At 43.9% G+C, this 26,942-nt stretch overlaps 1 protein-coding gene and 1 long non-coding RNA gene across 14 annotated transcripts in view; both read left to right on the top strand.

The window, feature by feature from the left end:
• Positions 1–8,731: 8,731 nt before the first annotated feature.
• Positions 8,732–26,942, top strand: part of Kmt2c (lysine methyltransferase 2C) — a 191,967-nt gene continuing 173,756 nt past the window's right edge. For 12 of the 13 annotated variants that reach the window (XM_040739283.1, XM_040739278.1, XM_040739286.1 and 9 more), the window contains exon 1: positions 10,250–10,657. In XM_040739283.1, coding sequence (XP_040595217.1) covers positions 10,494–10,657 — 164 coding nt within the window. In that variant the 5' untranslated portion in view covers positions 10,250–10,493. Of the gene's footprint in view, positions 8,884–10,249; positions 10,658–26,942 lie in introns of those variants that run through there. The other variant, XM_040739277.1, reaches the window with a different exon arrangement.
• On the top strand, positions 13,855–26,426 carry LOC121137231. The gene is made up of 2 exons (XR_005874469.1): positions 13,855–14,639; positions 26,312–26,426. It is a non-coding gene; the product is annotated as an uncharacterized LOC121137231 (long non-coding RNA).

Genomic DNA, 26,942 nt, shown 5'->3' with positions numbered 1-26,942 from the left:
ACACAGAGAAACCCTGTCTTGAAAAACCAAAAAAAAAAAAAAAAAAAAAAAAAAAAAGCAAGTGTCCAGTTCATAGGAAATAAAGGTCATTTGGAGACCCCACCAGAGTAACCTTTTTTTTTCCCCTTTGTGATAGGGTCTGATGTAGGTCGGGTTGGCCTTATTCAGATTAGGTTCTTAGGGTTTTTATGACATTGTTGTTTTTGTTTTTGAGAAAGGGTCTTTTTACAAAGCCCTGGCTGTCCTGGAACTCACTGTGTAGACTAGGTTGGCCTGTATCTCACAGAGATCCAACTACATTTGCCTTCCTAGTGCTGGGATTCAAGGTGTGTGCTACTGTACCTGACTTATGTTATTTGTTTTTTTGTTTGTTTTTCGAGACAGGGTTTCTCTGTATTGTTTTGGAGGCTGTCCTGGAACTCACTCTGTAGAACAGGGTGGCCTCGAACTCACAGAGATCTGCCTGCCTCTGCCCCGAGTGCTGGGATGTCACAGAAGACGGCAAGAGTAAAAGTTTTCTCATCTACAACTAAAATCATCTGAAAGAGAAAGGAAACCAGCAGTGTCAGTGCCTGGAACCGGAGTTACACAAGGTTGTGGTTTGCCTGACACAGATCTGGGGAATCAAACTCAGGTTCTCTGGCAGAGCAGCAAGTGCCTTCCAACATCTAACTATCTCTTCAGCTGTATTTTATATCATATTTAGCCTGGTCTACAAAGCAAGTTCCAGTACAGGCTCCAAAGCTACACAGAGAAACCCTGTCTGGAAAAACCAAAAAGAAAAATAAAACACCCCAAAACAAAGAAACCCTTATTATTTATTTGGTGCAAATCAAACCCAGGATCTCATATACTTGAACTAAGCATTCTACCAACTAATCCCTATATCCCCAGTCTGTTTTTTGTTTTTTGTTTTGTCAAACTGTCAAATAGCAATTTTATTTCTTTTATTATTATTTTTCTTTTTTGTTGTTGTTGTTGCCAAGACAGTGTCTCACTATGTAGTTATGGCTGTCCTGGAACTCCCTATATGGATCAGGCTAGCCTGGAACTCACAGAGATCCTCCTGTCTCTGCCTCATTCTTGGATTAAAAGGCGTGAGCCACAACAGCTGGTCTCAATTTTAGTTTGAAGGGGCTATTCTTTCTTCTGAAAAATAGATTGTACATAATTTTTTTTTCATATCAAAGATGTAGACTGAGAATTTAGGAGGTGGGGCAAATGAAGATGGAGAGTTTAAGGCCAGTTGGCTACATGACAAGTTCAGGAATGCCTGGGAAATGTGAGACCCTGTTTCAAAAACAAAACAAAGAGGCCCCTGCCTTAAGTTTGTGTATCCTTAGTCTGTCGACTTGATACATTTTCTTTTTTTTTTTTTTTTTTTTTTTTTTGGTTTTTCGAGACAGGGTTTCTCTGTGGCTTTGGAGGCTGTCCTGGAACTCGCTCTGTAGACCAGGCTGGCCTCGAACTCACAGAGATCCGCCTGCCTCTGCCTCCCGAGTGCTGGGATTAAAGGCGTGCGCCACCAACGCCCGGCTTGACTTGATACATTTTCTAACTATATACATTGTATGCAAAGATATGTAAAGGTCAACTCAGGCTCTGAACCAGGACTTTGATACCCTCAGCCCTGCTAACAATGTTTTTGATCTGGTGTGAAGGGTGCTGCTTGGTGGTTACACTGGGATGAATGGTGTGACTCCAAAAGTCAGGTCTTAGGAGTGTGACCCCTCTTTTTTTTAATAACATGCTTTGCATATGCCGTTCACTAAGATAAAGACACTAGATTGCTGAGAGTTATAGTCCAACAAGCCTGGTTTCCTATGAGGAAAGAAGACACCGATACAGGGAAAGGAGAAGATGAAGACACAGAGATGCTCAGGGAAGGTCACGTGATGATGAAGGCAGAGATTGGAGAAAGGCTGGAGGTTTTTCTTCAGCATGTACTAGAAGGAACCCGTTGTGTCATCAACATTTACTGTCGGCCTCTGACCTCCAGAATGATTAGTATTAGTATTAGTATTAGTATTAGTATTAGTATTAGTATTAGTATTAGTATTAGTAGTGTCTTAAGCTGCTTGTATTGTGGTACTTTGTTGTAGCACTGTATGAACCTAACATAGAAGTCTTCTGAGTTTGGAAAGGAGGCAAAGTTAGAAATGCATGTGTGAGAGGAAGAGCAAAGAATGAGACCCTTTCTAGAGTAGTCACAGCCATCTTTTGTTTTTGGAGAACTTCTACTATAGGGTGCTTGCTGGAAGTGTTTCCAGGTTACCTTCTGGTCACAGCTGTCTGCTGGGATGACTTCTACACCTCCACCAAATCTCATAGACACATTAAACGTATGGTTTTATATACAATGGATGTAAATTTTTGTTGCTGTTGTTTTCAAGACAGGGTGTCTCTGTATAACAGCTCTGGTTGTCTCAGAACTCACTCTGTAGTCCAGGCTGACCTTGAACTCATAGATCCCTAGTGGTAGTATTAAAGTTGTGTGCCACCACTGCCTGGGTTAAAGCAAGCTTTTTTATTTGCATGCACGGGCTGCCTCCCCCTAAGATGGGATTCAAGAGGTCATCATTGTACATGATGAAGACAAGGTCTTTACAACCCAGGGATAGGGGGTTTCTTTTCTTTCTTTTTTCCTTTGAGACAGTGTTTCTCTGTATTGTTTTGGAGGCTGGCCTGGAACTCACAGAGATCTGCCTGTCTCTGCCTCCCGAGTGATGGGATTAAAGGCGTGTGCCACTACTGCCCGGCTGGGTAGGGGGTTTCTAAATGAGGGATTTGACTGGCAAAATAGGCGGGGTTATCAGAAAAGAACATAGACATAACAAGTTAGGCATAGCGACCTCCTAAAACAAAGACATGATTGCAAGGTGGTCCTAACAAGGTAGTCATAACAATCATAATCACGTGTTGAAACAAAGGTAAGTTTGCAAGATGGTTATAATAACTTTGAAACAAAGACATTGTTGTCGTTTCTTGGAACAGGCAGGACAAAAGTATTTGTAGTTAAACTTACAGATTGGGCATAACCCCATCCCTGAGAAACAGAGATTTAATCAGAAACAGGAATGAACATAGTCTGTCTTTACTATAAGACGTCTTTTAAGCCTAAATTGGAGGCAGGCTGGTTCATCATGTGGTTGTACACACCTTTAATCCCAACTATGGGAGGCAAATATGAGCTCTAGGTCAGCCTGGTCTACATAGCAAGTTCTAGGACAAACACAGTTACATGATGAAGACTGTCTTTCTCACACATACACAAAAAGATTGTTAATTTTTAAATTTTGTACACTAAGTATTTGACTACTTTTATGTCTGTGTACCACATGTGTGCTTAGTGTCCTCAGAGGACAAAAGAGGCATCGGGTATCATAGATTCTAGAGTCAAAAACAATAGAGAGTTGTCATATGGATGCTGGATCAAACACCATTGCTCTGCAAGAATAGCCCATGCTCTTCACCATGGAGCCATGTCTCCAACCCAGCCCCTTTGGAAGATGATTATTCTATTTATTTTCTTCCATTTTTTCCTTTAAGTTTCTCAACACATAGACATATGGTACACATTACTGACATATCTTATACAAAGTAATACATATAATGTATTTCCCCCCAGTGATGGGAGTCAATCTAAAGTCTTGATACATGTTATATAAATGTTCTACCATTGAGTTACATCTCCAGCAAAGTGCAACTTTAACAGTAAAAAATACCAAAACAAAAGATACACTATTTAGGTTTTCAAACCAGCTGGGGGTGTAGCTCAGTGGTGGACAATTGCCTAACATGCACAAAGCCCTTCTTTTTATCTTCAACCCTGACTGCAAAGCAAACAAGCCCAGGATAAACAACTTAAGACTCAGCGTTGTTGGAAAAACAGGAGGACAACAGTCATCATGGACTTGTAGAGAGCCTCATGAATGTTTTCAGAGTCACTAACAGCAAAGCAAAGATTGTACTCTTACCAAAAACACTCAGTGGCATCTGTAGGTCATCAATTGGAAAGAAAGGGTCTGAACTATGAATTTATATGGAGTCACTGTTCCGATAGACTCTTGGAGAATCACTATTGCTTATCTATTCCTGAGATTTTTTTCTTTTGCGTGTGTGTTGCCAGTAATGTACTTTCCCCAGTACTCCAACGCATAAAATATATATGTACATATTATTTATGTATGATTAAGAGAGTATGAGCTGTACCCTGAAAGAGTGCAGTATTTTAGAAAAACATGGTATAGAAATTAAAAGACCTAGCCAGGCTGTGGTGTTGCATGCCTTTAATCCCAGCACTTGGGAGGCAAAGGCAGGGGGAGCTCTTTGAGTTTGAGGCCAGCATGGTTTACAGAGCAAGTTCCAGGACAGGCAGAGCTGTTACACAGAGAAACCCTGTTTTGAAAAAAACGTAACAAAGAAAAAAAAAACAAGAAAAAGAAAAAAAAAAGACCTTTGTAATGCAGTTCTTTAGAGGTGGTTGCTATAGTTATTTCATACCTGATAAATATATATATTATATCTTTGTTTTTTGTTTTTGTTTTTGAAGACAGGGTTTCTCTGTAGCTTTGGAGGCTGTCCTGGAACTCACTCAGTATACCAGGCTGGTCTCACAGAGATCCACCTGCCTCTGCCTCCCTAGTGCTGGGATTAAAGGCGTGCTGCCACCACCACCACCCAGCCTGTTATATTTTTTTAAATGATGCATATTTTACATTTTTTTTTGAGACAGAGTATCATTATGTAACCCCACCTGGTCTCAAAAGCACAGAGATCTGCCTGTCTCTGCCTTGTGAATGCTGGGATTAGAGGTATGCATTAGCATATCTGCTCTAATTATTCAGAAAAGTTGTATAAGTGCTTCCTTCTTGTTTTTCTGATGGTTCACTTTGAGAAAACAGCTACCTTCTGGATTTTTGCCATTCTGGTCACAGAAAGGTATAATTTACATAACTGATACGGAAAACTTTATTCTACTGAGTAAATTCCTGAAATACGTTTGAGTCAGTCACTTTTTTTTTCACAATATGAAAAATATTTGCAAACAATTTAAGGGAGGTGGATTTATTTAGGTTCTCAGTTGTGGAAGTGTTAGTTCATGGCTGGCTGGCTTCCTTGATGTGGGCCTGTGATGAGGAAGAACTTTTACAGGACAGATGGAAGGAAGAGAGGAGGAGAGGGACAAAATATCTTTTCAAAGGCGCCCCAGTGACTTACTTGCTCCAGTCAACACCCCGCAATAAGTTTCACTACCTCCAATAATGCCATCCAAGTATGAGTCCACCAAGACACGCGTCTAGTTGCTTTTGCAAAGCCCTTACCTCTGAACATTGTATTGGAGAGCAAGTCTTTGATACATGAGTTTTGGGGGGTTATCTCATACTTAAACCATAGCAACTTTATCAGCATCTTGGGTAATACATTATCTGTTTGGCCATGAAAGCATTATGCTAATGAATCTGCTATTAGGCCTCTTAAGACAGACCCTGATGGTGTGCTTGGTAGGAGGATCTCTGTGCACTTTTTTTTTTCAAGACAGGGTTTTTCTGTGGCTCTGGAGGTTGTCCTGGAACTAGCTCTTGTAGACCAGGCTGGCTTCGAACTCACAGAGATCCCCTGCCTCTGCCTCCCGAGTGCTGGGATTAAAGGTGTGCGCCCACACCCAGCAAGATTCTGTCTTCAAGACAAACAAATCAACAACAACAACAACAAAAGATCAACCTTGACTTCCTGTATGCTTATACCAGCTACAAGAATGAGGATTTAAGTCAGCACCTTATCTTCAGTCTTTTACCCTGCATCCTTCTGGAAGCACTGCTGCTCAGGTCTCTGCCCTCTACAATAGATACTCTGCTCCAGGTCTGTTCTACTTTCTTGTAGCTCTCTGTTACTATTGACTTGTAATATACATATGTCCTGCCAGGGAATCAGGATCTCAAGACCAGCTCAGAAACATGGAGTTCTAGAACTCCTGGGCTATACAGCAAGGCTGTGTCTCAAACAAAAGAAAGCAAAGCAAAACAGTAGGCCAATTTATAGCTTTGTGCGCGTGACACTCACAAAAGAAACGAGTATTCTAGTCTTAGTACTGGGGACTAATATTTGAAAACAAAACAAGTTTTCTCTTTTCTCCCAAAATATTTGTTGTAAACCCTGTAAAAATAGAAACTACATAGAAAATTTCATGTTTTTCAACAATAAGAACTATGTTCAATTGTGCACATGTCTATGATTTGGGGGATGATGCTTCTGCTTTTTTATTTTTTATTTTTTTGGTTTTTCGAGACAGGGTTTCTCTATGTAGCTTTAGAGGTGTCCTGTCACTTGTTCCATAGATCAGCCTGGCCTCGAACTCACAGAGATCGGCCTGCCTCTGCCTCCCGAGTGCTGGGATTAAAGGCGTGCGCCACCAACGCCAGGCGCTTCCGCTACTTTTAATGACATCATTGAGACATGTGTATTTAAGAACAGCAAATATAAACAAGGTTATAATTCTGAACCTTGTATTTTTAAATTTATTTAATAAAAAAGTTATATGTATGGTGTTTGGTACGTGTAAATCTATACATCATGTATGGGCCAGCTGTTTATGGAGGCCAGAAGAGGTTGACAGGTCCCCTGGAACTGAGGTAACAGACAGCTGTGAGCCTCCATGTGGGTGCTGGATTGAATCTGGGTCTTCTGGAAGAGCAGAAAATGCTGTTAATCAATGAGCTAACTATCCACCTTTACTCTGTATCTTTTGAAGATTTGTATGTGTGCCTGGCGGTGGTGCACAGCTTTAATCCCAGCACTCAGTGAGTTCCAGGATAGCCAGAGTTATACAGAAAATCCTGTTTTTAAATACCAAAGCAAAACAAAACAAAGAATTGTATGTACATGTGTGAGTGTGCTCATGAGGCCAAAGGTGTTGGATTCCTTCAGAACTGGAGTTATAGGCAGTTGTGAGCTGCCTTATCTAGGTGTTGGGAATATAACTGAAATCCTCTACAAGAGCAGAACAGGATCTTAGCTGCTGAACCATCTCTTCAGCCTCTGTATTATTTTGAGATAAGGTTTTTGTAGCCTAAGGCTGGCTTCCTAACTACTACATACCCCAGTTGTCCTTGAACTACTGATCCTCCTGCTTCCTCCCCCCAAGTACGGTTTATACCATGAGGCCTATTATATATATATATATATATATATATATATATGTAATGTATATAAATATGTATACAGATATTTAATGTATACACACACACCTTTTGGGGGGGACTTTTGAGACAGGGTTTCTCTGTGGCTTTGGAGGCTGTCCTGGAACTAACTCGTGTAGACCAGGCTGGTCTCGAACTCACAGAGACCTACCTCTGCCTCCTGAATGCTGGGATTAAAAGCACGCACCACCAATGCCTGGCTAATTTTTAAGTTCTATTATCAATTTGCTCCTTTGGTTTAACTTGTGAATTACCTTATTCCTAGTTCAAATTTCTATTATTATTCTTGGTTTTGTGAGACAAGGTTTCTCTGTGTAACAGTCCTGGAGGTACTGGAACTCACTTTGTAGACCAGGCTGGCCTCAAACTACCAGAGATCCACCTGCCTCTGCCTCCCAGTGCTGAACTAAAAGCATGCACCACCAATCCAGCTTTTAAAAAACAGCAACAGCAAAAAAAAGGTCTTACTATGTAGCTTTGGCTGCCTTATATAAATCATGCTGGTCTTGAACTCATAGAGTTTCACCTGCCTCTGCATTCCCAGTACTGGAATTAAAGGTGTGGGTCACCATACCAGGTTTCATGCATGTTGTATTTTAACAACAACAGCAACGTAACATTTTAATTTTTTAAAGATAAATACTATTGTTATTCTAGCATCAAAAGTAAGCAGTTTTATTTGAAAAGTTTATATTTAAAAGCCTGGACCAGGAACTGGAGAGATGGCTCAGCAGTTAAGAGTAATTTTCTTGCAGCGGAGTCGAGTTGATTTCTGCTACTCACTTGGCAGTTCCCAAGTGCCTGTAACTCTAGTTTTAGGAGACTGGCTAGCCTGGAATACAGGGTGCAATAAACTTACACATACATATAAATAAATAAGTAAATATATCTTTAAGAAAGATTCGGGTCTAGGGCCATAACTCAGCGGTAGAGTGGTTGCTTAAGCTTGTGGGAAGCCCTGGGTTCACTATATATTACCACAACAATAAATAAATTAAAAAACCCAATTGTCTAGAGACCCCAATTTCCAAAAAGCATTTATTTAAAGCGAAATGTGTAGAAGGAAATGAAGAGGCGTCTTTTATATTTTTATTTAAATATTTAATTTAAATGTCACAGTACATTGTGTTTCTCACCTTTTGACTCGGGGCTTACCTTTATCACGACAGCCTCCTTCCCTTCTCCAAGCTTCCTTTGAGTGTACATATAAAAAACGCCGTGAAGGCCCATAGAGATTAAACCCCGAAGGAATTCAAATGACTCAACGACTCAATTTCTTTTTCAGCCACCTCAATCAACAACAACAAAAACCAAAACCAAACAAACAAACAGCTTTCAGCTGGGCCATACTCTGGATCAGCAAAGTTTGAGTCAGATGGGAAGCCCACCCAGTTCAATGTAAATAACCTGGGTGGCAGGAAAGGTGGACCTCATTTCGGGAAACAAGTGTTGGTGAGGATGGAAAGAGCTGATCGCCCAGACTCTGCGAATGCGAGCTCCGAGCAGGGCGCAGCGAGGGACGGTCTACCCTAAGCCTTCCACAGTGTGGTCTGGTTTCCCGTCTAGGCTCTGTCTCCCCCTCTCACACGCCAACCAACCGTAGGAAGGAAGCGCCGAGCAGCCCGGGATTCCAGGGATTTCCACGCCCGGCACGGCTTAGGCGACTCCTGGCCCCGATCTTACGGTATCATTTGCGTTTTATTTTCATTTTTGTTTTTTGTGGGAGACAGCTTAGCAGTATTCCCATTCTGAATCTCTTTAGCACACGTAAGGTACGCGCTGACGACGAGTTTCTGTCCGTGTAGACGCCTTTCATTCTTCCCAACCTGCCCGCTTGGCTTTTTGTCAAGCAGCCTCCCGGGCTCGCAGTGTTAAAAACGTGACGTCGGACTACAGCTGGCGTTGAGAGCGAGCGCCGTCCTGCCACGGCCGCGCCGGGGAAGCCTACGTGGGACTCCGCGGGGCCCCGGGCGGCCCACGCCCGCGGTGGGGGGGTGTCGCGGACGCACGTGCGCGCACCGCACGCACGCGGGTGCCCGCTGCGGAGTGTTTACACCGCTCCCCACCCGGGCCAGGCCCGACCCTGATCCGGGAATACCCGCTCCGCAGCTTAGCGCCCGCCACAGCCCGACCGGCCGCCGCCGCCGCGTCAGAGCGGGCGGGGGAGGGGCGGTGAGGTCAGCGGCGGCCGGGCCTCGCGCGGCGCATGCGCAGGGCGAGCCCCGTGAGTGGCAGCGGCGCGCCGGGGGCGGGGGAGCGCGGGGGCGCCTGTGTGTGGGCGAGCCGGCGGCGAGTTTGAGAGGTCCGTGGTGCGGGTCGCCCCGAGGGACCCGGGCGCGGGCCTCGCGCGGCTGCCACGGCCGCGCGCGCGTGTACAGCCGGTGCGGTGGACGCACGGCCGCCAAAGTTCCTCCTCTCCTTACTGCCCCGAGCGAGCGAGCGAGCGAGAGAGCGTGGGGGAGCCCAGCGAGTGAGGGAGCGAGGCTTGCTGCAGCCGAGAGCTAGCGTGAGGGGGAGAGATCCGAGCGCGAGGGTGCCGCCGCCGCCGCCGGCGAGCGTAGGGAGCGGCCGCCCGCGCACCAGAGCCCAGCGACAGGGAGCTAGCGAGGGAGCGAGCGGCGTGAGAGGCGGCGGCCGCCGGCGCGCGGCTGAGGGGCCGGGCGCTCGCGCCGCCCCGGAACCCACCACAACAACTGGAGCAGCTGTCAAAACTTCGCCGCGGCGTGGGCCTGACGGGCTGACGGCGCGGCGGGGGGAGGGGTGGCCGTCGCCGCCCCCTCCCTCCCCTCCCCCTCCGCGGCCCTTTCTCCTCCCGCCGCGGGCGGCCTGGGGGAGGGGCCGGGCGGAGACCCCCGCGGCCGCCCCCGGGCCCGCGCCCCTCGCGACGCGCCCCGCCCCGCCCCGCGCGGCCCCGCCCCGCGCGGCCCCGCCCTCCGGCCCGGCCCGGCCCCGCGGTCCCCATCCCTGGCCGCGGCGCCCCGCCCCGCGCGGCCGGCCCCGCCCGCCCCGCCCGCCCGCCCCCCCGCCCGCCGCCCCCCGCCGGCCCCTGCGCGCCGAGTGCGCGCGCCCGCGCCGATGTGTGTGAGTGCGTGTCCTGCTAGCTCCATGTTGCCGCCTCTCCCGGTACCTGCTGCTGCTGCTGCTGCTCCCGGGGCTGCGGGAAATGCGAGAGGCTGAGCCGGGGAGGAGCAACTCGAGCAGCAGCAGCGGCGGCGGCGGCGGCGGCGGCCGCTGCGGCGGGAGGAGCCCCCCAGGAGGAGGACCGGGATCCATGTGTCTTTCCTGGTGACTAGGATGTCGTCGGAGGAGGACCGGAGCGCGGAGCAGCAGCAGCAGCCGCCGCCAGCACCCCCCGAGGAGCCCGGAGCCCCGGCCCCGAGCCCCGCAGCCGCAGACAAAAGACCTCGGGGCCGGCCTCGCAAAGATGGCGCTTCCCCTTTCCAGAGAGCCAGAAAGAAGTAAGTTGAGCGCGAGGGAGCCAGGCGGGCGGCCAGCGGCGGCGCGGCCCGGAGCTGTCAGGCCCCTGGCCCGGTGGGGGCGGGGCGGCCCAGGCGCGGCCCGGTTCGGCGGCGCTCGCGCAGGTCCCGCCGGCCGCGCCGCGCACTTTACTTTGGAGTTCGGCCTCGCTCCTGGGAGAACCGCCCGGCGGCTTCCCCAGGGCCTAGCCCGGCGTCCGCACACGCCCCGCCGCGAACGCCCAGCTCGCCGCCCGGCACGGCCGCCCGGAGCCGCGGAGCTGTGGGCGCCGGGACCCGAGCTGTCAAACGCCGCGGCCGAGCGGTCCCGGTGCGGCGGCCGGCGCTCTTTGTCAGCTCGCGGCTCCTTTAACTTTTCCTGCCCCCAGACCGGTGCATTTGCTCCTTAATGATACATTAGGAAGCCATTCGAGCCCGTCCTCCCCATCCCCCACCGCCCCGAACCGCACCGCCCGGCTCCGCAGCAGGCGCTGGGGATCGCGCGGGCCCAGGTGGGAGCAAGCCCGAAGAGTTTCGGGGACGCGGCCGGGCTCCGCGGCGCTGACGGCCCGGATCACTTTGTTTCTGTGGGCAGACAGCTTTGAACGTCGCTCGCCTAGTAACTTTAACTCCAGCTGGACAGGGAATGGCTTTCGATTGTGTTTTGAGCGTACGTGAGGACTGTCCCCGGTGGATGGACTGGCCAAGAAGTGGCGTCTTCGCCCACCGAGTGGTTATCTGGCAACTTATGCTTGAAAAACGGGGGACCCCGTTTTAGTGTCAGGGAGTTAGTTGCTCAGCTACTGTGGCTCTTCTGGGAGCTGCGGAAGATTTGTGACCGTCTTTCAAAGTTGCAGAATGGCGTGTGTTGCTTACTCATTTCATTGTATGGTGTTCTCATCGAACTGCTGGTGGTGGAAGGGTGCGCTGGGACCTGAAGAAGCCAGCGCATTTATGGATAGGCTATTTCTTTGGTTTACGTGCATTCATTTGTTGTGCGGTAAAAATAGTGTTAACTGAAGCGTAGCAGCTTGGGCTTCGGGAACCCATTAAGCTCTTGACCTTTTTTTTTGAGGTTTGCTATTCTACTACGAAATATTCCAGGGCCTTCAGTCGCCTCCATATTTTATTGCCTGCCAGTCAGCTCTACCTAGCCGTGAGAAATCTTGAGAGAAACATTGTATAGAGGATGTATACATTATTGCATTAGGTTCTTTGTGATAAAAAGTTAAGAATTTATTTTTGTCTGTTACATTGTAAGGGGACGTCCTGCATAAAATAATATTATGTCCGCCTTGACTGAAATTTGGAGAAGGATGTGGCGTCTTAAGAAACTTTGGACTTGGTCAGTTTAAAACAAATACTGTTTTAAAAACCAACCCGGTTTTACATCATTGCTAGAGTTTTACTTCGATTCCTTTCCATTTTCCGTTTGAACAACATTTATATCTCATAAAAGAGTTCATGGTGGCTCATACTGTTAGTCTCAGCAGAGGCAGGTGGATCTGTGAGTTCAAGGCCAGCCTGGTCTGCAGAGCAGTAGTTCCAAGGTAGCCAGGGCTACACAGACAAACCCTTTCTTGGAAAAGAAAAAGGAAAATGTTTCCATCTCTTACTAAATGTTGACTTGAGCTTAATATATGGCTTATATTTGTATTTAATTTTTTCCTTTTAGAAAGAATAGACACACAAGCGCTCATTTTTGCAGTGCGTGGGCCATACACAGGCACACACAGTGTGCCTCCCTGTTGGTATGAGCTCAGTTGTGTTAGTGCAACTCAGTTGTGTTAGTCAATTGGAAGACAGGTTATTGTCACTGTATTTTTTCATTTTATCCCTATTATTAATGAAGAAATGTGGACTTTTGAGAAGTTAAACATATTTCTAAGGAATGACAGTATAGTCTAAAAAAATTATGGGAACTGTTTAGGTCAGTTCTGTGTTGGAGTGTTTTCTTTTGTTGAAAAGCAAAGATAATTCTTTGGGAAGTAAAATGTAGTGATAACTCTTCCAACTTCTATTTTTTTAAAATTAGGTATCTTTTAAAGGGAGTGGAATTTCTAATTGTTTCTGAAACATGTAAATGGAAACTGATGTGTGAAAGGGAAAGTAAAAAGGTTTTGATTGTGTCTCCTCACCATATTAGAACCCATGTGGAAAAGACCCTGTAGTTAGTGGAAACCCTGAAAGTGAAACTGATGTGTAACAAATGCGATTAAGGTTTTCAATAAGTGAATAATAATGTGGGATTGCAAGCAGTGCGTTGAAGAGATGAAAGTTAATATCCTTTGTTTGTTTGTTTGTTTGAGACACAGTCTCTTTATGTAGCTCTGGCTGACCTGGTACTATCTAGACCAAGACTGGCCTTGAACTCAGAGATCTGTGTGCCCCTTCCTCTCTAACACAGCGATAAAATAATGCCCTACCACATCCTTTGAAAGTTAAAAAGAAATGTACAAGAAATAAAGGTTTTAATATTATCAACCAAGATTGAAACACAAGGCCTTAGGACACTAGTTTGATTATAACAATGATTTTGAAGTTGTCTTTGGATTGGAAAAAGGTGACCATGCACTGCCAATTGAGTTTGAATTCTTAATAATTAAGTAAACAAATTAAGTGTTTCATAACTTTAGCTAGCTGAACTTTTGTTTTATCACACTTGAAAAGCATAGACTATGAAGTTAGTTGATTTTTTTTTTTTTTTTTTTTGGTTTTACGAGACAGGGTTTCTCTGTATCGTTTTGGAGGCTGTCTGGTTCAGCCCAGCCTCAACTCACAGAGATCCGCCTGCCTCTGCCTCCCGAGTGCTGGGATTAAAGATGTGCACCACCACCACCCGGCTTGAAGTTAGTTGATTTTACATTAACTAAAATCATACTAAAATTATGTTAGCTACCTAAAAGCAAATATTTTGAACTGAAGGACTCTTTTGAGGCAGAATTTTAAAAGTAGATATATACACAGGAAGTTCTCATTGTACAAATGTCAAGTGTAATTGTCATAGTGAAAACTTACATTTGTCTGGAGCCCATTCTATATGGAGGGATACCTTGCCCAGCCTAGACATGGGTTGGGGAGGAATCCTGCCTAAAGGAGATGATGGGACAGACTTCGTAGACTTCCTAGGGAAGGCCTTACCCTCTCCATGGAGCAGATGGGAGGGGGGGGTGGGGGGAGGGAGGGGGAGCTGGGATTGAAATGTAAAAAATAAATTAATAAAAAAGAAAAACAAAAACCTTATATTTGTCTGAAATTTCTCTTTAACTACAAAGACCCTAGTTATTTTGAGGGCTCATAATCTGAGCACCCGTGTTGCATCCTGGTAAAACAGCGCCTGCTGGAGGATTGCATACTCCAGAGGTCTATAATTCTGTCAATGTTAAATAAAAGTTTTTTTCTTTCTTTTTTAAAAGGCAAGAGGTTTCACTGTGGCCCTGCAACCCACTATATAGACCAGGCTGACTGAGATTAAATGGAGGAAGATATGCTTGTGGAATTTTGGGATTAAATGTGAACTACTATGCCTGGCTTTAGGGGGGAAGCCCAGGAAGTGTTCTACCGTGTTTGTTATGTCATCAAAGTTGATGTCAGCGGTGGCAAGCTGTGAACAATGAACGGGTGATATTGGAGCAGCAGGTGGCAGGGACAGGGTTTCTGAGATACTGTATCCAACTCTTATTGAGTCAGCCTTGTGCCCTGAATCACTTTTCAGGGGGCAGTTACTGTTATTGGAGGGAAAACTTGAGTCTTATTGCTACAGAAAAATCAGAAACAATGGATGGTGTCTTACAAGACATCAGCAAAAATTGCAGTGCCACTGGTGACTGTTGTTACTTTGTTGTAAGACTCTAACAGAATTTCCCATACCTGCCAACTTGAAATAAGCGATAGACAACTGTTCTTCTCCACTATATGTACATATGTACAGTTTAATAGAAGGTCTTCTCCCAGATCACTATTCATGCCTTTTGAGATAATACAGGTATTTATCATAGCAATCCTTTGATAGTCTTTTCCTTATTTTCCTTTCTTCCCTCTCTTATTTTTTTAAGATAAGGTCTGTTATGTATCCCAGGTTGACCTTGAACTCTATGTAGTTTGAGCTGGCCTAGAATATTTCCTCAGCCTTCCACATCAGGGATTGTAGGTATGTACAGTTATGCTGAGCAAACAATAATTCTTAAGCTTTAATACTTTTTCAGCTAGCAGATAAATGGAGGTTATATATAGTACATATAGGATATCTATTTCTCTACCTAATCTATCTGTATCTATTGATCTCTGGTTCATAATAGGCACTAAAATATTTTAATTTAATTGAAAACTGGATCTGGTATTGCCAGCTTCTCTTTCCTGTAAGGGGAGATTGTTCTAACTTGGCTGTGTTGTAGTTTACTATTGTCCTATTGGTTTATTCCTAGGAATTTTTAATATTTGAGAATATAATGTTTTTAGTTTCATAATTTCACATTGCTTGTTGAGTTGATAAACATGGAGTTCCATGAAAATTTAAAAGTATTATATAAGCCGGGCGTTGGTGGCTCACGCCTTTAATCCCAGCACTTGGGAGGCAGAGGCAGGCGGATCTCTGTGAGTTCGAGGCCAGCCTGGTCTACAGAGCTAGTTCTGGGACAGCCTCCAAAACAATACAGAGAAACCCTGTCTCGGAAAACCAAAAAAACCAAAAAAAAAAAAAAAAAAAAAAAAAACCAAAAAAAAAAAAAAAAAGAAAAAAGACCTGCCTTCTGTTTTGCAAAGCTAGTTACAGGGTATTTATTTATTTTTTCTGATTAGGCAGCTCTTATATCTTTTAAGTCAGTATAAGCCAAGGAGCTGTCGTAGAACTTTATTGAACTTCCAAAATATATATGGTCAGTTCTTTTTTTTTTTTTGGTTTTACGAGACAGGGTTTCTGTGTATTGTTTTGGAGGCTGTCGGTCCAGCCCAGCCTCAAACTCACAGAGATCTGCCTGCCTCTGCCTCCTGAGTGCTGGGATTAAAGGCATGTGCCACCACCGCCCAGCCTATGGCCAGTTTTTAGGTATAAAGAACACATACATTTTTCTTCATCATGTTTATACCTAGTAACTATTTTCAGAAGGCAAGTTGTAAAACGTAAAATGGACATGAACTCACTGAGATCTGACTGCCTCTGCCTTCTGAGGTCTTGGATTAAAGGCATGAATTACCACTCCTGGCTTATTTTTATTTTGTATTTGCATGAGTGACTACATATATGTATATGTACTATGTGAGTGCCTGGTGCATGCAGAGGCCAGAAAGCTGCACTGAATTCCCTGGATCTAGAGTTATAGACAGTTGTGAGCTGCCATATTATGGGGATTGAACTTGGGTCACTTGCAAGAGAAGTGTGTTCTGTCAAAATGTGAACTATCTTTATAACTTAGAATTAGAAGCTTGATCTCTTGAAGAATATGAGGGACTTCAGAGTACAACTTTAGAGAAACTAACTTACACTTTAGTATGTTAGAAAAGGCTTCATGTGAAAGATGCTTCACTTTGCTTATGCTGCTGTGTGACTGCAGGAGCTTTATAAAACATAAAGCTTGAGATGATTTAGGCTTTCTGTTTACCTTTGCATTAAAGTATTTTTATGTTTATGTTTATTTTTATTTTATGTGGATGAGTGTTTTGATTGCATGTACACTGCATCATGTGCATGCCTAAGGGGGTCAGAAGAAGGCATCAGATCATTGGGAACTGGAGTTGGTAGATTGTTGAGCCACCATGTGGATACTGGCAACCAAACTCTGGTCTCCTGTAGGGCAACAAGTTGGTTTTTTTTTCCTTGAGACAGGGTTTCCTTGCTTTGTAGGCAAGACTGGCCTCAAATACACTGAGATATACCTTCCTGTGCCTCTCAAATGTTGGGATTAAAGCTGTGTCTCCACTGCCTGCCACAAGTGTTCTTAACTGCTGAGCCAACTCTCCAGCTACTTAGTCCACTTTTAAAAGTAAGACATTCTTTGTGGGTTAACATCATTTAAATTGCTTTGTATATATGTGTGTATATGAGTGTGTATATGTACACACACACACACACACACACACACACACACACACACCCCAGAGCACAATTTGCAGGAATTGGTTCTCCTTCTACCATGTGGGTCTTGGGTCTCAAATTCAGGTGGCCAGGTTTTGTGGTTGAGACATCTTGCTGATCCTCTGCTCACTTTTTTGTTGTTTTTAGACAGGATCCCATTATGTATAGGTTATTGGCTTGGAATTTGATATGTAGACCAGGCTGGTCTCCATATTGAAACTGTCATGTGCCTCTGCCTCTGTCTCTCAACTTCTAGGATTGCAGGCATGTTTACCACATCTGGCTCTGTTGACATTTTAGTTTTTTTCCTTTGGCACTTGTCTCTCACTTACAGAACATGCTGAATATCTAGTCTACACAGTCAACTCTACACATGAGAATAGTCACCAGCCAGGTGGAGTCTTGGAAGGTTTATTGGAAGTAGTATTGAATTAAATCCTGAAGGGTTGGTGAAAGTTAGCCAAGTAGAGTGATAAAAAAGAGTGTGTTTTGGAGAGCAGACGGAATACAATTATTTTAGAGGGAAGTTAGAGTGTTTTCCTGATTAACGAATTTGGGCTCTATCCTGTAGTCAGGGTTATCAACTTTTAGGAATTTTAAATGTGTTACAGACTCATAGTAATAGCCTGAATGATAGCGGACTCTTTTAAGTCCTGGGGCGGAGGTGCGGTGACTAAAAACAATTTGTTTCGTTGTGGTTTTGGTCATGGTTTGAGATGAACTTTTAGGGTCGAGTACTGGTCCCTGATTCCCAATCCTCCTCTTACCTCCTAAGTGTTGTTTTACAGCCTGGAACTCTGTGTAGACCAGGCAGGCCTGCAACTCACAGAGATACACCAGAAATTTAATGAGGGTTATTTTAGAAAACCACCATGATAACCAAGTATGAAGAGACAAGCTACCTACAGGCAGAGATAATGTGCTACTGCTGCAATGTCATAGAAAGGGAAGGTTACTGGGGATGTGGCAGGGAAGAAAGAGGCTCTAATTGTTTCAGAGGAGGGGTGCAAAAATTTCTGGCATGTATAGCTAGAGGGTAGAAATGCTCAAGAAGTATCTGGGGAATGGAATGGGATTTTGGGATAGCTCAGGATAGGTATGTGATGATTTACCTGAACCTGATTACAAGCCATGGTCTACTTTGCAGTTTCTCCTCTCCTGCTGGGGATGTACCCAGGGCCTTACACATTCTAGGCAAGTTCTTAACCACTTGACCCCTTCTGTGCAGAGATAGATCTCGGAACCAATGTGGGAGGCTGCCTGCCCTATTGTTGTTGGCTTAAGGAAAACCTTTTCAGGAGTTATAAAGTTCTATAAAAAGTACACACAGTAAAACGTGTGTGGATTTAGTGTACAGAAAAATATTTGGAAGGGTATATATACTTTGTAATGTACTTCCTGAATTAAAAAATATTAACAATTTATTTTGGTTTGCTTTTGAGGTAGGATTTCACTATATAGCCCTGGGTGGCCTTGAATTTACTACCTCTGTCTACCCAATGCCCAGATTAAAGAAAGGTATGATCCACTGTGCTTGGCAAAGGTTAATAACTTAAAATAACATTTTACATGTAAGAAATAGAAATTCTGGGGAAAAATCATAACTATTATTTTAAAATTTTGTTTATTGTTGTGTGTGAGTGTTTGCAGGAGTGTTAAGACAGGGTCTATTTTTTTGAGACAGAGTTTCTCTGTATTGTTTTGGAGGCTGTCCTGGAACTCGCTCTGTATGTAGACCAGGCTGGCCTCGGCAGGGTCTATTTTCGTCTCGCAGTGACTTACTATCTCTGGCTGGCTTGGAACTTGCTATGTAGACAGGATGGCGCAGAATTCATAGAAATCCATCCACCTGTATCTGCCTTCCAAGTCAGGCTCAAATCAGGGTTTTCACTGAATCTTTTCCATTATAAAGAACAGTAACTCCTGAGGAAAGCTCTGTATGTGGTAATGTTATGACAAAATGACTTAAATTTTTTATTACCCAAACCTATTAAAAAATTAAAAAAATATTAACAATTTTAATATTGTTAATCAGTATTGTGGGATTTTTTAAAAAATATAACTCTGATCAGGATTTTAATAAGCTTTCTAAATGAGACTTACTAGGTAGGATTAAAATGGTTTATTGTACTAAGGATGTAGGCCAGCAGTAGAAAGTTTATTTAGCTTTTATTAAGGTCCTACAAAAGATAATTATTTTAAATTTTTCAAGTTTGATCTTATATGCAATGCATTTTGATCATAACATCTTTCCATTGTTTTATACCTTTTTTTTTTATTTTGAGACAGGGTCTTACTGTATAGCTCTGAAACTCACTATGTAGATTAAGTTCTAGATTGCTGCAATTGAAGGCTTATACCTTCATGCCCAGAACATCTTCTTCTTAAACTGGTTTCAGACTCAAAAATTTGCCTGCCTCTGCCTCTGCCTCTGTAGTGCTGACATTAAAGTTGTGCAGTACTGGCAAACTAGTGAAACTTTCAAGAATATTTAATCTGAATTGGGTGTGGTTGCTCATGCCTTTAGTCCAGCACTTGGGGACAGAGGCAGGTGGATCTCTGTGAGTTTAGGCCAGCCTGGTCTACAAAGCAGTTCCAGGACAGTCAGGGCTGTTACATAGAGAAACCCTGTGTCGAGAAACAAACAAGCAAGAATATGTAATGTGTCTAGAGACTGAGGCCATAAAGTATGTGGGGTAATATATACATCAAGGAATTATCTGTATATTACTAAAGTGAAAGATGGTCTCTCCTGTTATAAGCATCCCTATTGGGACGCACTTATTTATAACGAATCTGTTGCGTAGTTATGTCCTGTCTAGTCCTGTTTGGCAGCAGTAATAACACTTGACTAGGTTTGGGTGTAGTTTTTTCTTTTGTACTTTGGGAGTCTCTCTCTCTCTCTCTCTCTCTCTCTCTCTCTCTCTCTCTCTCTCTCTCTCTCTCTCTCTCTCTCTCTCTCTCTCTCTCTCCCTCCCTCCCTCCCTCCTTCCCTCTCCCCCTCCCTCCCTCCCCCAAGACAAGGTTTTTGGCTGTAGTCATGTCTGTCCTGGAACAAGGTCTGTAGACCAGGCTGGCCTCAGCCTCTGGAGTGCTGGGATTAAAGATGTGGGCAACCACCACCTGACTATACTTCAGGAAGGAGTCTTGAGTGATTGCAGTGAGTCTGTGGAGAGGGACAGGTTCCCACACTGACTATTCCAGAGTCCTATTAGTGTTTATGTCCTAGTTGATGCTTGGCTTGAGTGCAGTCACAAACGCAACCACTGGTACCAGTAGCAGAGGCACCACCCAGTTGAAGCCAGCCAAGATTGGGGAATCATGAATAAATATGGAAGTTTGTTCCCAGCAACAAGCAATAGCAGTGCTGCACACTAGACTGGCATGATGGTGAGAGTTGCTTAGCAACAAGTCTGGGAGCCACGGGGTGGAAGGAGAGACCTCTACATGTATCTGGGGAGGTGCATACACTCACAAGTAAAAAAGTGTACAAACAAATGTAATTAAAAATAGTGAAAGGAGCCGGGCGTTGGTGATGTACGCCTTTAATCCCAGCACTCGGGAGGCAGAGGCAGGTGGATCTCTGTGAGTTCAAGGCCAGCCTGGTCTACAAAGCGAGTTCCAGGACAGCTTCCAAGATAATACAGAGAAACCCTGTCTCGAAAAACAAAACAAAAAACTAGTGAAAGGGGGTGATTTTATGAATGCAGGGACTCAGTTATATATGATATAAATGATAACTACTGTTCACAAGGTTTTTTTACTGAAAGAGTTAAATGAAGCTTCCTGCTACCTGTGACCCTTCCTTCTCTAAGGTATTTTGGTTTAGAGATGGATTATTATTCAACATTTTAATATTTAAATAACGCTATTATCAGGACTGTGATGTAGGTTGGTTAATAGAATGTTTGCCTGTCTGCAGTGCCTGTTATCACAATCCTGGGGGAGGTAGAGGCAGGAGAATCACAAGTTCAAGGTCATCCTTGACTATAGATTATGAGAGAGGCCAACCTTAGATACAGGAGAGTCTGTCTCAAACTCCCTCCCTTCAAATGTTGTATGACTATAGATTGGTCTGTAATTAGATAATACCAAATAGATAAAAAAATTAAGGCCAGGCGGTGCTTGAGGCCAGCCAGATCTGCCTTTAAACATTGTCTCAAAAAATGCGGTGTGTGTGTGTGTGTGTAAAGATGGCTTAGCAGTTAAGAACACCAGTTATGCTGGGCGTTGGCACACCACACCTTTAATCCCAGCACTCCTGAAGCAGAGGCAGGTGGATCTCTGAGTTCAAGGCCAACCTGGTCTACCCAGTGAGTTCTAGGACATGCTCCAAAGCAATACAGAGAATCCTGTCTCGGAAGCCCCCCCCCCAAAAAAAACACTAGTTATTGTAGAGGACCCAAGTGTATTCCTATCCCATATCTCCAGCTCCACAGTATTTAGTGACCTTCTCTGACCTTTATGAGTACCAGGTATGCATGCGGTACACATACACATGTGAAGGTAAAATACTGACACAAAAAATAAATTAGGAAAAGTATTTTAAAAGTACCCCATGTTTCAACGTGTACATACATGCAGTTTGAGCATAGTTATAGTGGTGACATGGCCAGGATAGCTTAAGAGAGGCTAGGACTGTAATAAAAAAGCCACTTATATTTATTTAATGTATGTTGATATATATTTATTTATTTTTTCGAGACAGGATTTTTCTTTGCAGCCCTGGCTGTCTTGGAACTCATTCTGTAAATCAGGCTGGCCTAGAACTCACAGAGATCCCACTTGCCTCTGTCTCCTAAGTGCTGGGATTAAAGGCCTTCGATACCACCATCTGGCAGTTTTATTATTGTGCATGTGTCTTAATGTATGTGAGATAGCATGTGTGTGGTAGGACAAAGGTTAACTTTCATTGGTTCTTTCCTTCCTTCCACCATGTGGGTCCCAAGTATCAAATTCAGGTCATTAGGCTTGGCAGCAAGTACCTTTTTCTGCTGAACCATCTTGTAAACCTGGGTTTTGACTCCTTAATATTGAGATTCATGTGTCCTTTTCCCCCAATGCAAGGAAAGTGCTAAATATTATAATTGTTGAGTATTACAGTGAAATAATAGGTGACTTAAATTTTTTTTGACAGACCTCCCCCGCTGAGTGTGGTGCCACTGGTCTGTCATCCCAGCCCTCTGGAGGCAAAAGTGGGAGGAGGGTTTCTGTAAGATTGAGTCTGGTCTACATAGTGACCTCAGGCCCAGGCTTCGTAATGAGACCCTGCCTAAAATAAAGTAGATCTGTGGTTTCTTGTGTTTCCTAAGGATGTTCCTGAAGCACATGTGTTACTCTCAGCTGAGTTTACTTGTTTCTTTTTTGTTAATAACCCTGGTAAGATATTTGGCAAAGTCCACTAAGAAGCACTATGTACTGGAGAGGTCAATATATGACAGAATTCTTGTCCTTCATACTGTGGAAGTTCATTGCAAGCTAATGCAAAATGACTCATAGGACTATTGAAAAGTAGCTTTTGCTCTTAACTGCTGAGCTCCTGTCCTGTTAATTCTTTCCCCTCCTCTCTCCTTCCCTTCCCTTCATCTTGTTTTTGAGGGAGGGTCTTTCTATGTAGCCTTGGCTGTCTTGGAACTCTGTAGACCACGCTGGACTAAAACTCACAGAGATCCACTGGCCTCTGCCTCCTGAGTGCTGGTGTGTGCCACTTATTTCTGGGAGTTTCCCTTGCCTCTCCCCCTTCCCTCCTTTTTTAAACAATAGGTCTCACATTGTAGCCTAGCCTAGACTTGAACTTGAAGCAGTTCTTCCATCTTCTAGAGTGCTGGTACTATAGGCATGACTTTATGGCTTTATGAAGTTTGAATGAAAACATACTGTTGAAGGGAACTAGGTAAAGGGTGTGTGTGGAAGTGAGAAGCTGGTACATGACTGGTATATGATAGGCACTTGTAGTGACTTTCTGGAAGTCACCTCATTTGATACTTAATCACTTATGACAGAATTGGCAGACCCAGTTTTACAGGTAAAGGAGCTGCTGTAGGACACTTATGTAGTTGCAAGGACATGTGTATCTAACCATGGCCTTGGCTTATGAATAAACTCCTGCCTTTTGTGGAAGGAGGAGGAAGAGAACAAATTGGGGCCCTTTTATTTTATTTTTTTGCCATGGACAATAGGGAGCCATTAAGAATGTTAAACAGGAGAAACATGTCTGTTCGGAAAATAACCTTGGAAGGGGCAAAGCCATAACTACTGATCTATTGCTCAGCGATTAATTACAAATGAGGGATCTTTGCTTAGCAGGTATGAGGGGCTTAGCTTGATTCTAGCACAGAAAACAAAACCAAACAACAAAAAAACCTAAGTAACCTCTGTTCTTTCTCCCCCAGTAACAGCTTCATACATGTATATAAATGAGTTGTAGTAAGTTTTACCCCATTCCCCTTTCCTGTTCACCTTAACAAATCCTCTTCTACTTCCTTGTCTTGCCGTCACAAAAAGTAATCAGAATTGTTGTTAGCATGAGTGTGGGTGGGAAGTTTGTTATTGACTGTGGGACAGAATGATGCTCCTTCTCCCCAGTTATACTCTGTGTTAGAATAGTTTTCAGCCGGGTGGTGGTGGCGCACGCCTTTAATCCCAGCACTCTGGAAGCAGAGGCAGGCGGATCTCTGTGAGTTCGAGGCTGGGCTGGACCAACAGCCTCCAAAACAATACAGAGAAACTCTGTCTCATAAAACAAAAAAAAAAAGTTTTCATGTGGGGCAGTAGTGGCACACACCTAGAGGCCAGTGGGTCCCTGATTTCAAGGCCAGCCTGGTTTACAGTATGAGTTCCAGGACATTGAGAATTACACAGAGAAAGAAACCCTGTCTTGAAAAACAAAACAAACAAAAGAAGAGTTTTTCTTTGTTTTTTGAGACAGGGTTTCTGTGTGTATCAGTCCTGGCTGTCCTGAAACTCACTCTGTAGCCCAGGCTGGTCTCAAACTCAAAGAGATCCTCCTGCCTCTGCCTCCCGAGTGCTGGGATTAAAGGTGTGAGCCACCAACGGCAGGCTGCCTTGTATTATTTTTAAAAAGGAATTTATTTCATATGCATGAGTATTTTTCCTAACTGCATGTCTGTGTACCATATACCTGGCTAATACTTGTGGAGGCCAGAAGAGTGTGGTCTCTTGGAACAGGAGTTGTAGACAATTAGGAACTGCACACAATGGGATCACACAATGGTCCTCTGGAATAGCAACTAGTGCTCTTAACTACTGAGCCATTTCTCCAGCCCTCTGAATGCTCGCCCTTCCTTCCTTCCTTCCTTCCTTCCTTCCTTCCTTCCTTCCTTCCTTCCTTCCTTCCTTCCTGTTTTTGAGACAGGGTCTCTGCATAGCTCTGGCTGTCTTCGAAGTTACTATGGTAGTAAGTAACCTGATTTCAGGCACGCCTCCAACTCAAAGAGATCCACTATCCTCTGCCTCTGGAACACTGTTGCTAGTATATAGAAATTAATTGTTTTTAGTCTCATGGATGTTGTTTCTTGTATTTACTAAGCCCACTTATTGCTATTAGTTCTGTAGATGCTTCAGGATTTTCTTCATACAGGATCAAGTCATCAGCGTGCTTATTAGATGTTTAATTACATTAATTTATTCATTTTTGGTTTTTCAACAGTGTCTCTGTGTAGCGTTGGCTGTAATGGAACTCAATCTGTAGACCAGGCTGGTCTCTTATAGAGATCTATCCGACTCTGCGTCCCAAGTGCTAGGATTAAAGGCATGTGCTACCATCACCTATCTAGATGTTTAATTAAAAAAAAATCCCAAGCCAATCTAGGGTATTCTTGTTTTTAAAATAATTTATTTAATTTTACTTATGTGTATTGGTGTGAAGGTATCAGATCCCTTTGAACTGGGAGTTACAGACTATTTTGAGCTGCCCTGTGGGTGCTGGGAATTGAACCCTGGTCCTCTGGAAGCAGTCTGTGCTCTTAACTATTGAGCCATCTCTCCAGCCTGCATATCCTTTTTGGTTTTTCAAGACAGGGTTTCTCTGTGGCTTTGGAGGCTGTCCTGGAACTCGCTTGGTAGTCCAGGCTGGTCTCGAACTCACAGAGATTCGCCTGCCTCTGCCTCCCGAGTGCTGGGATTAAAGGCGTGCGCCACCAACGCCCGGCCTGGATATCTTTTTAGTGTGCTTTGAGACAGTTTCCTCTTTGTAGCCCCCTGGCTGTCCTTTGTAACCAGGCTGACCTCACACTCTAACCTACCTCTGTCTCCCAAGTGCTGGGATTAAAGGCATGTGCCCTCACCACCAGGCTCAATTTAGGACATTCTTTTATGGGTATCATCTCTTTCAAAAGATAGCTGCAGGCTTCAGCTCCAGGAAATGGGAGCAGGAAAACCATAAGTTTGTGACTAGCCTTTACTACAATGAGTTCAAGGCCAGTGTGGGGAACAGAGTGAGAACCTGCCTCAAAATAGAAAGATTTTGTTTTGGTTGTTTGTTTTTTTTAAGGGGCAGAGGAGATAGCTTAGTCAGTGATAGTTTTTGCCTGGCATTCACAGTAGGCAAATCCCAAGATGAATTCTTTTTTTTTTTGTTTGTTTGATTGTTTTTTGTTTTTAGAGACATATTTCTCTGTGTAGCTTTGGAGCCTGTTCTGGAACCCTCTCTAGACCTCCAACTCACAGAGATCTACCTGCCCCTGCCTCTTGAGTTCTGGAATTGAAAGGCCACCAAACCACCCTATTCAGAAGCAGGTAGATCTCTGTGATTTTGAGGCCAGCATGGTCTACATATTGAATTCCCAGACAGGCTCCAAAGCTACAGGGGAACCCTGTCTCGACGAAGAAAAAAGTAATTTAAAAACTTTTAGGTAGGTTCTTACTATACAAATTTGAGCCATTGTGCCTGTGAAGATGAGTCATTCACTATAAAAGTCACTCGATTTTTCTATTTCTGATTCAGGTGAGCATTAAGTAGAAAGAACATTAGTTAATAGAAGCAGATGACTACATTTTTGCTTTAAGAAGTTTTACATTTTTCAGACAGATATTCTGTGTTGATCTTATCCAAATGACTTCGTTGTGCTTCAGTTGTTTTATCTACTAAGTAGAATAGTAATATCACCTGTCATAGGGTTGGAATTTGGTAAGTGTTCTGAATGAGATCTATCTTGGATGTACAGGTGATGGAGTACCTTAAATGTAATTAAGAATATACTTAGCTGGGCATAGTGGTGCATACCTTTAATCCCAGCACTCGAGCCAGCCTGGCCTCAGATGGAGTTCCAGGACAGCCAGGGTTGTTATACAGAGAAACCCTGTCTCGATACCCTCCCTCACCCCCATTTTTTTATTGCATTTACTTATTTGTGTGTGCCCATATGTGTGTGTCCCTGTATGCACACCACCTGTGTGGCCACAGAACATCTGTGGGAGTTAGTTCTGTTCATCATGTGGGTCAGGGGAACTAAAAGGACTGAACATGGTCAGGGCTTGGTGGCAAGCCTTCCTTTACCTGCTGAGTTATTTTACCTGCCCATCCTTTCTGTTGAGCTCCTTATCTCATTTTCTTTCTTCCTGAACAGGCGGGGTCTGTTGAGACTGCTGACATTTTCAGTGACCTGTGTGCTACCAAGTGTCTTGTGATCTTACTGCTGACCCTTTACTGCTGCTGGGAAATAAAGCAAAGAATTTGAGTAATTTTAAGAGAATTGTTTTCCTTATTGCCAGAGTTTCTTATTAAATGCCTATGTGATCTCATTGTGTTTCCCAATTCTAAAATTTGCTGATCCTAATCCAGATCAGGATAGGTTTTTTTTCCCTACCTCTGTTATTTAGAGGATACTTCCAAGTCTCTGGAGATAACTGGTGAGGGATTGGGAGTGATTTGAACTTAAGTTAAAATAGTGTTTCAGTTTTAAAGAGAGAGCCCAATTTAGGATTATAACATTCTCATTTATTTATTTATCTGTTTATCTATTTATTTTAGGTTGGGTTTAACTGTGTAGCCCTGGCTGGCCCGGAACTCACTTTTATAGAGCCTGTTGGCCTTGAATTCACAGAGATCTGCCTGCCTCTGCCTCCAGAGTGCTCTGATTAAAGTGTGTACTGACACTCCTTTTGCTTCCAGCATTTTTATTTTATTTTTATGTGTCTAGGTTATTTGCTTGAATGCATGTCTTTCTTGCCTGAATATGTCTGTGTACCATGTACTTC

Source organism: Mesocricetus auratus, unplaced genomic scaffold (genome assembly GCF_017639785.1).
Source record: "Mesocricetus auratus isolate SY011 unplaced genomic scaffold, BCM_Maur_2.0 Super-Scaffold_100676, whole genome shotgun sequence".
Classification (NCBI taxonomy): Eukaryota; Metazoa; Chordata; class Mammalia; order Rodentia; family Cricetidae; genus Mesocricetus; species Mesocricetus auratus.
Note: the sequence above shows the minus strand (reverse complement) of the source record. Positions and strands in the feature narration are given on the sequence as shown.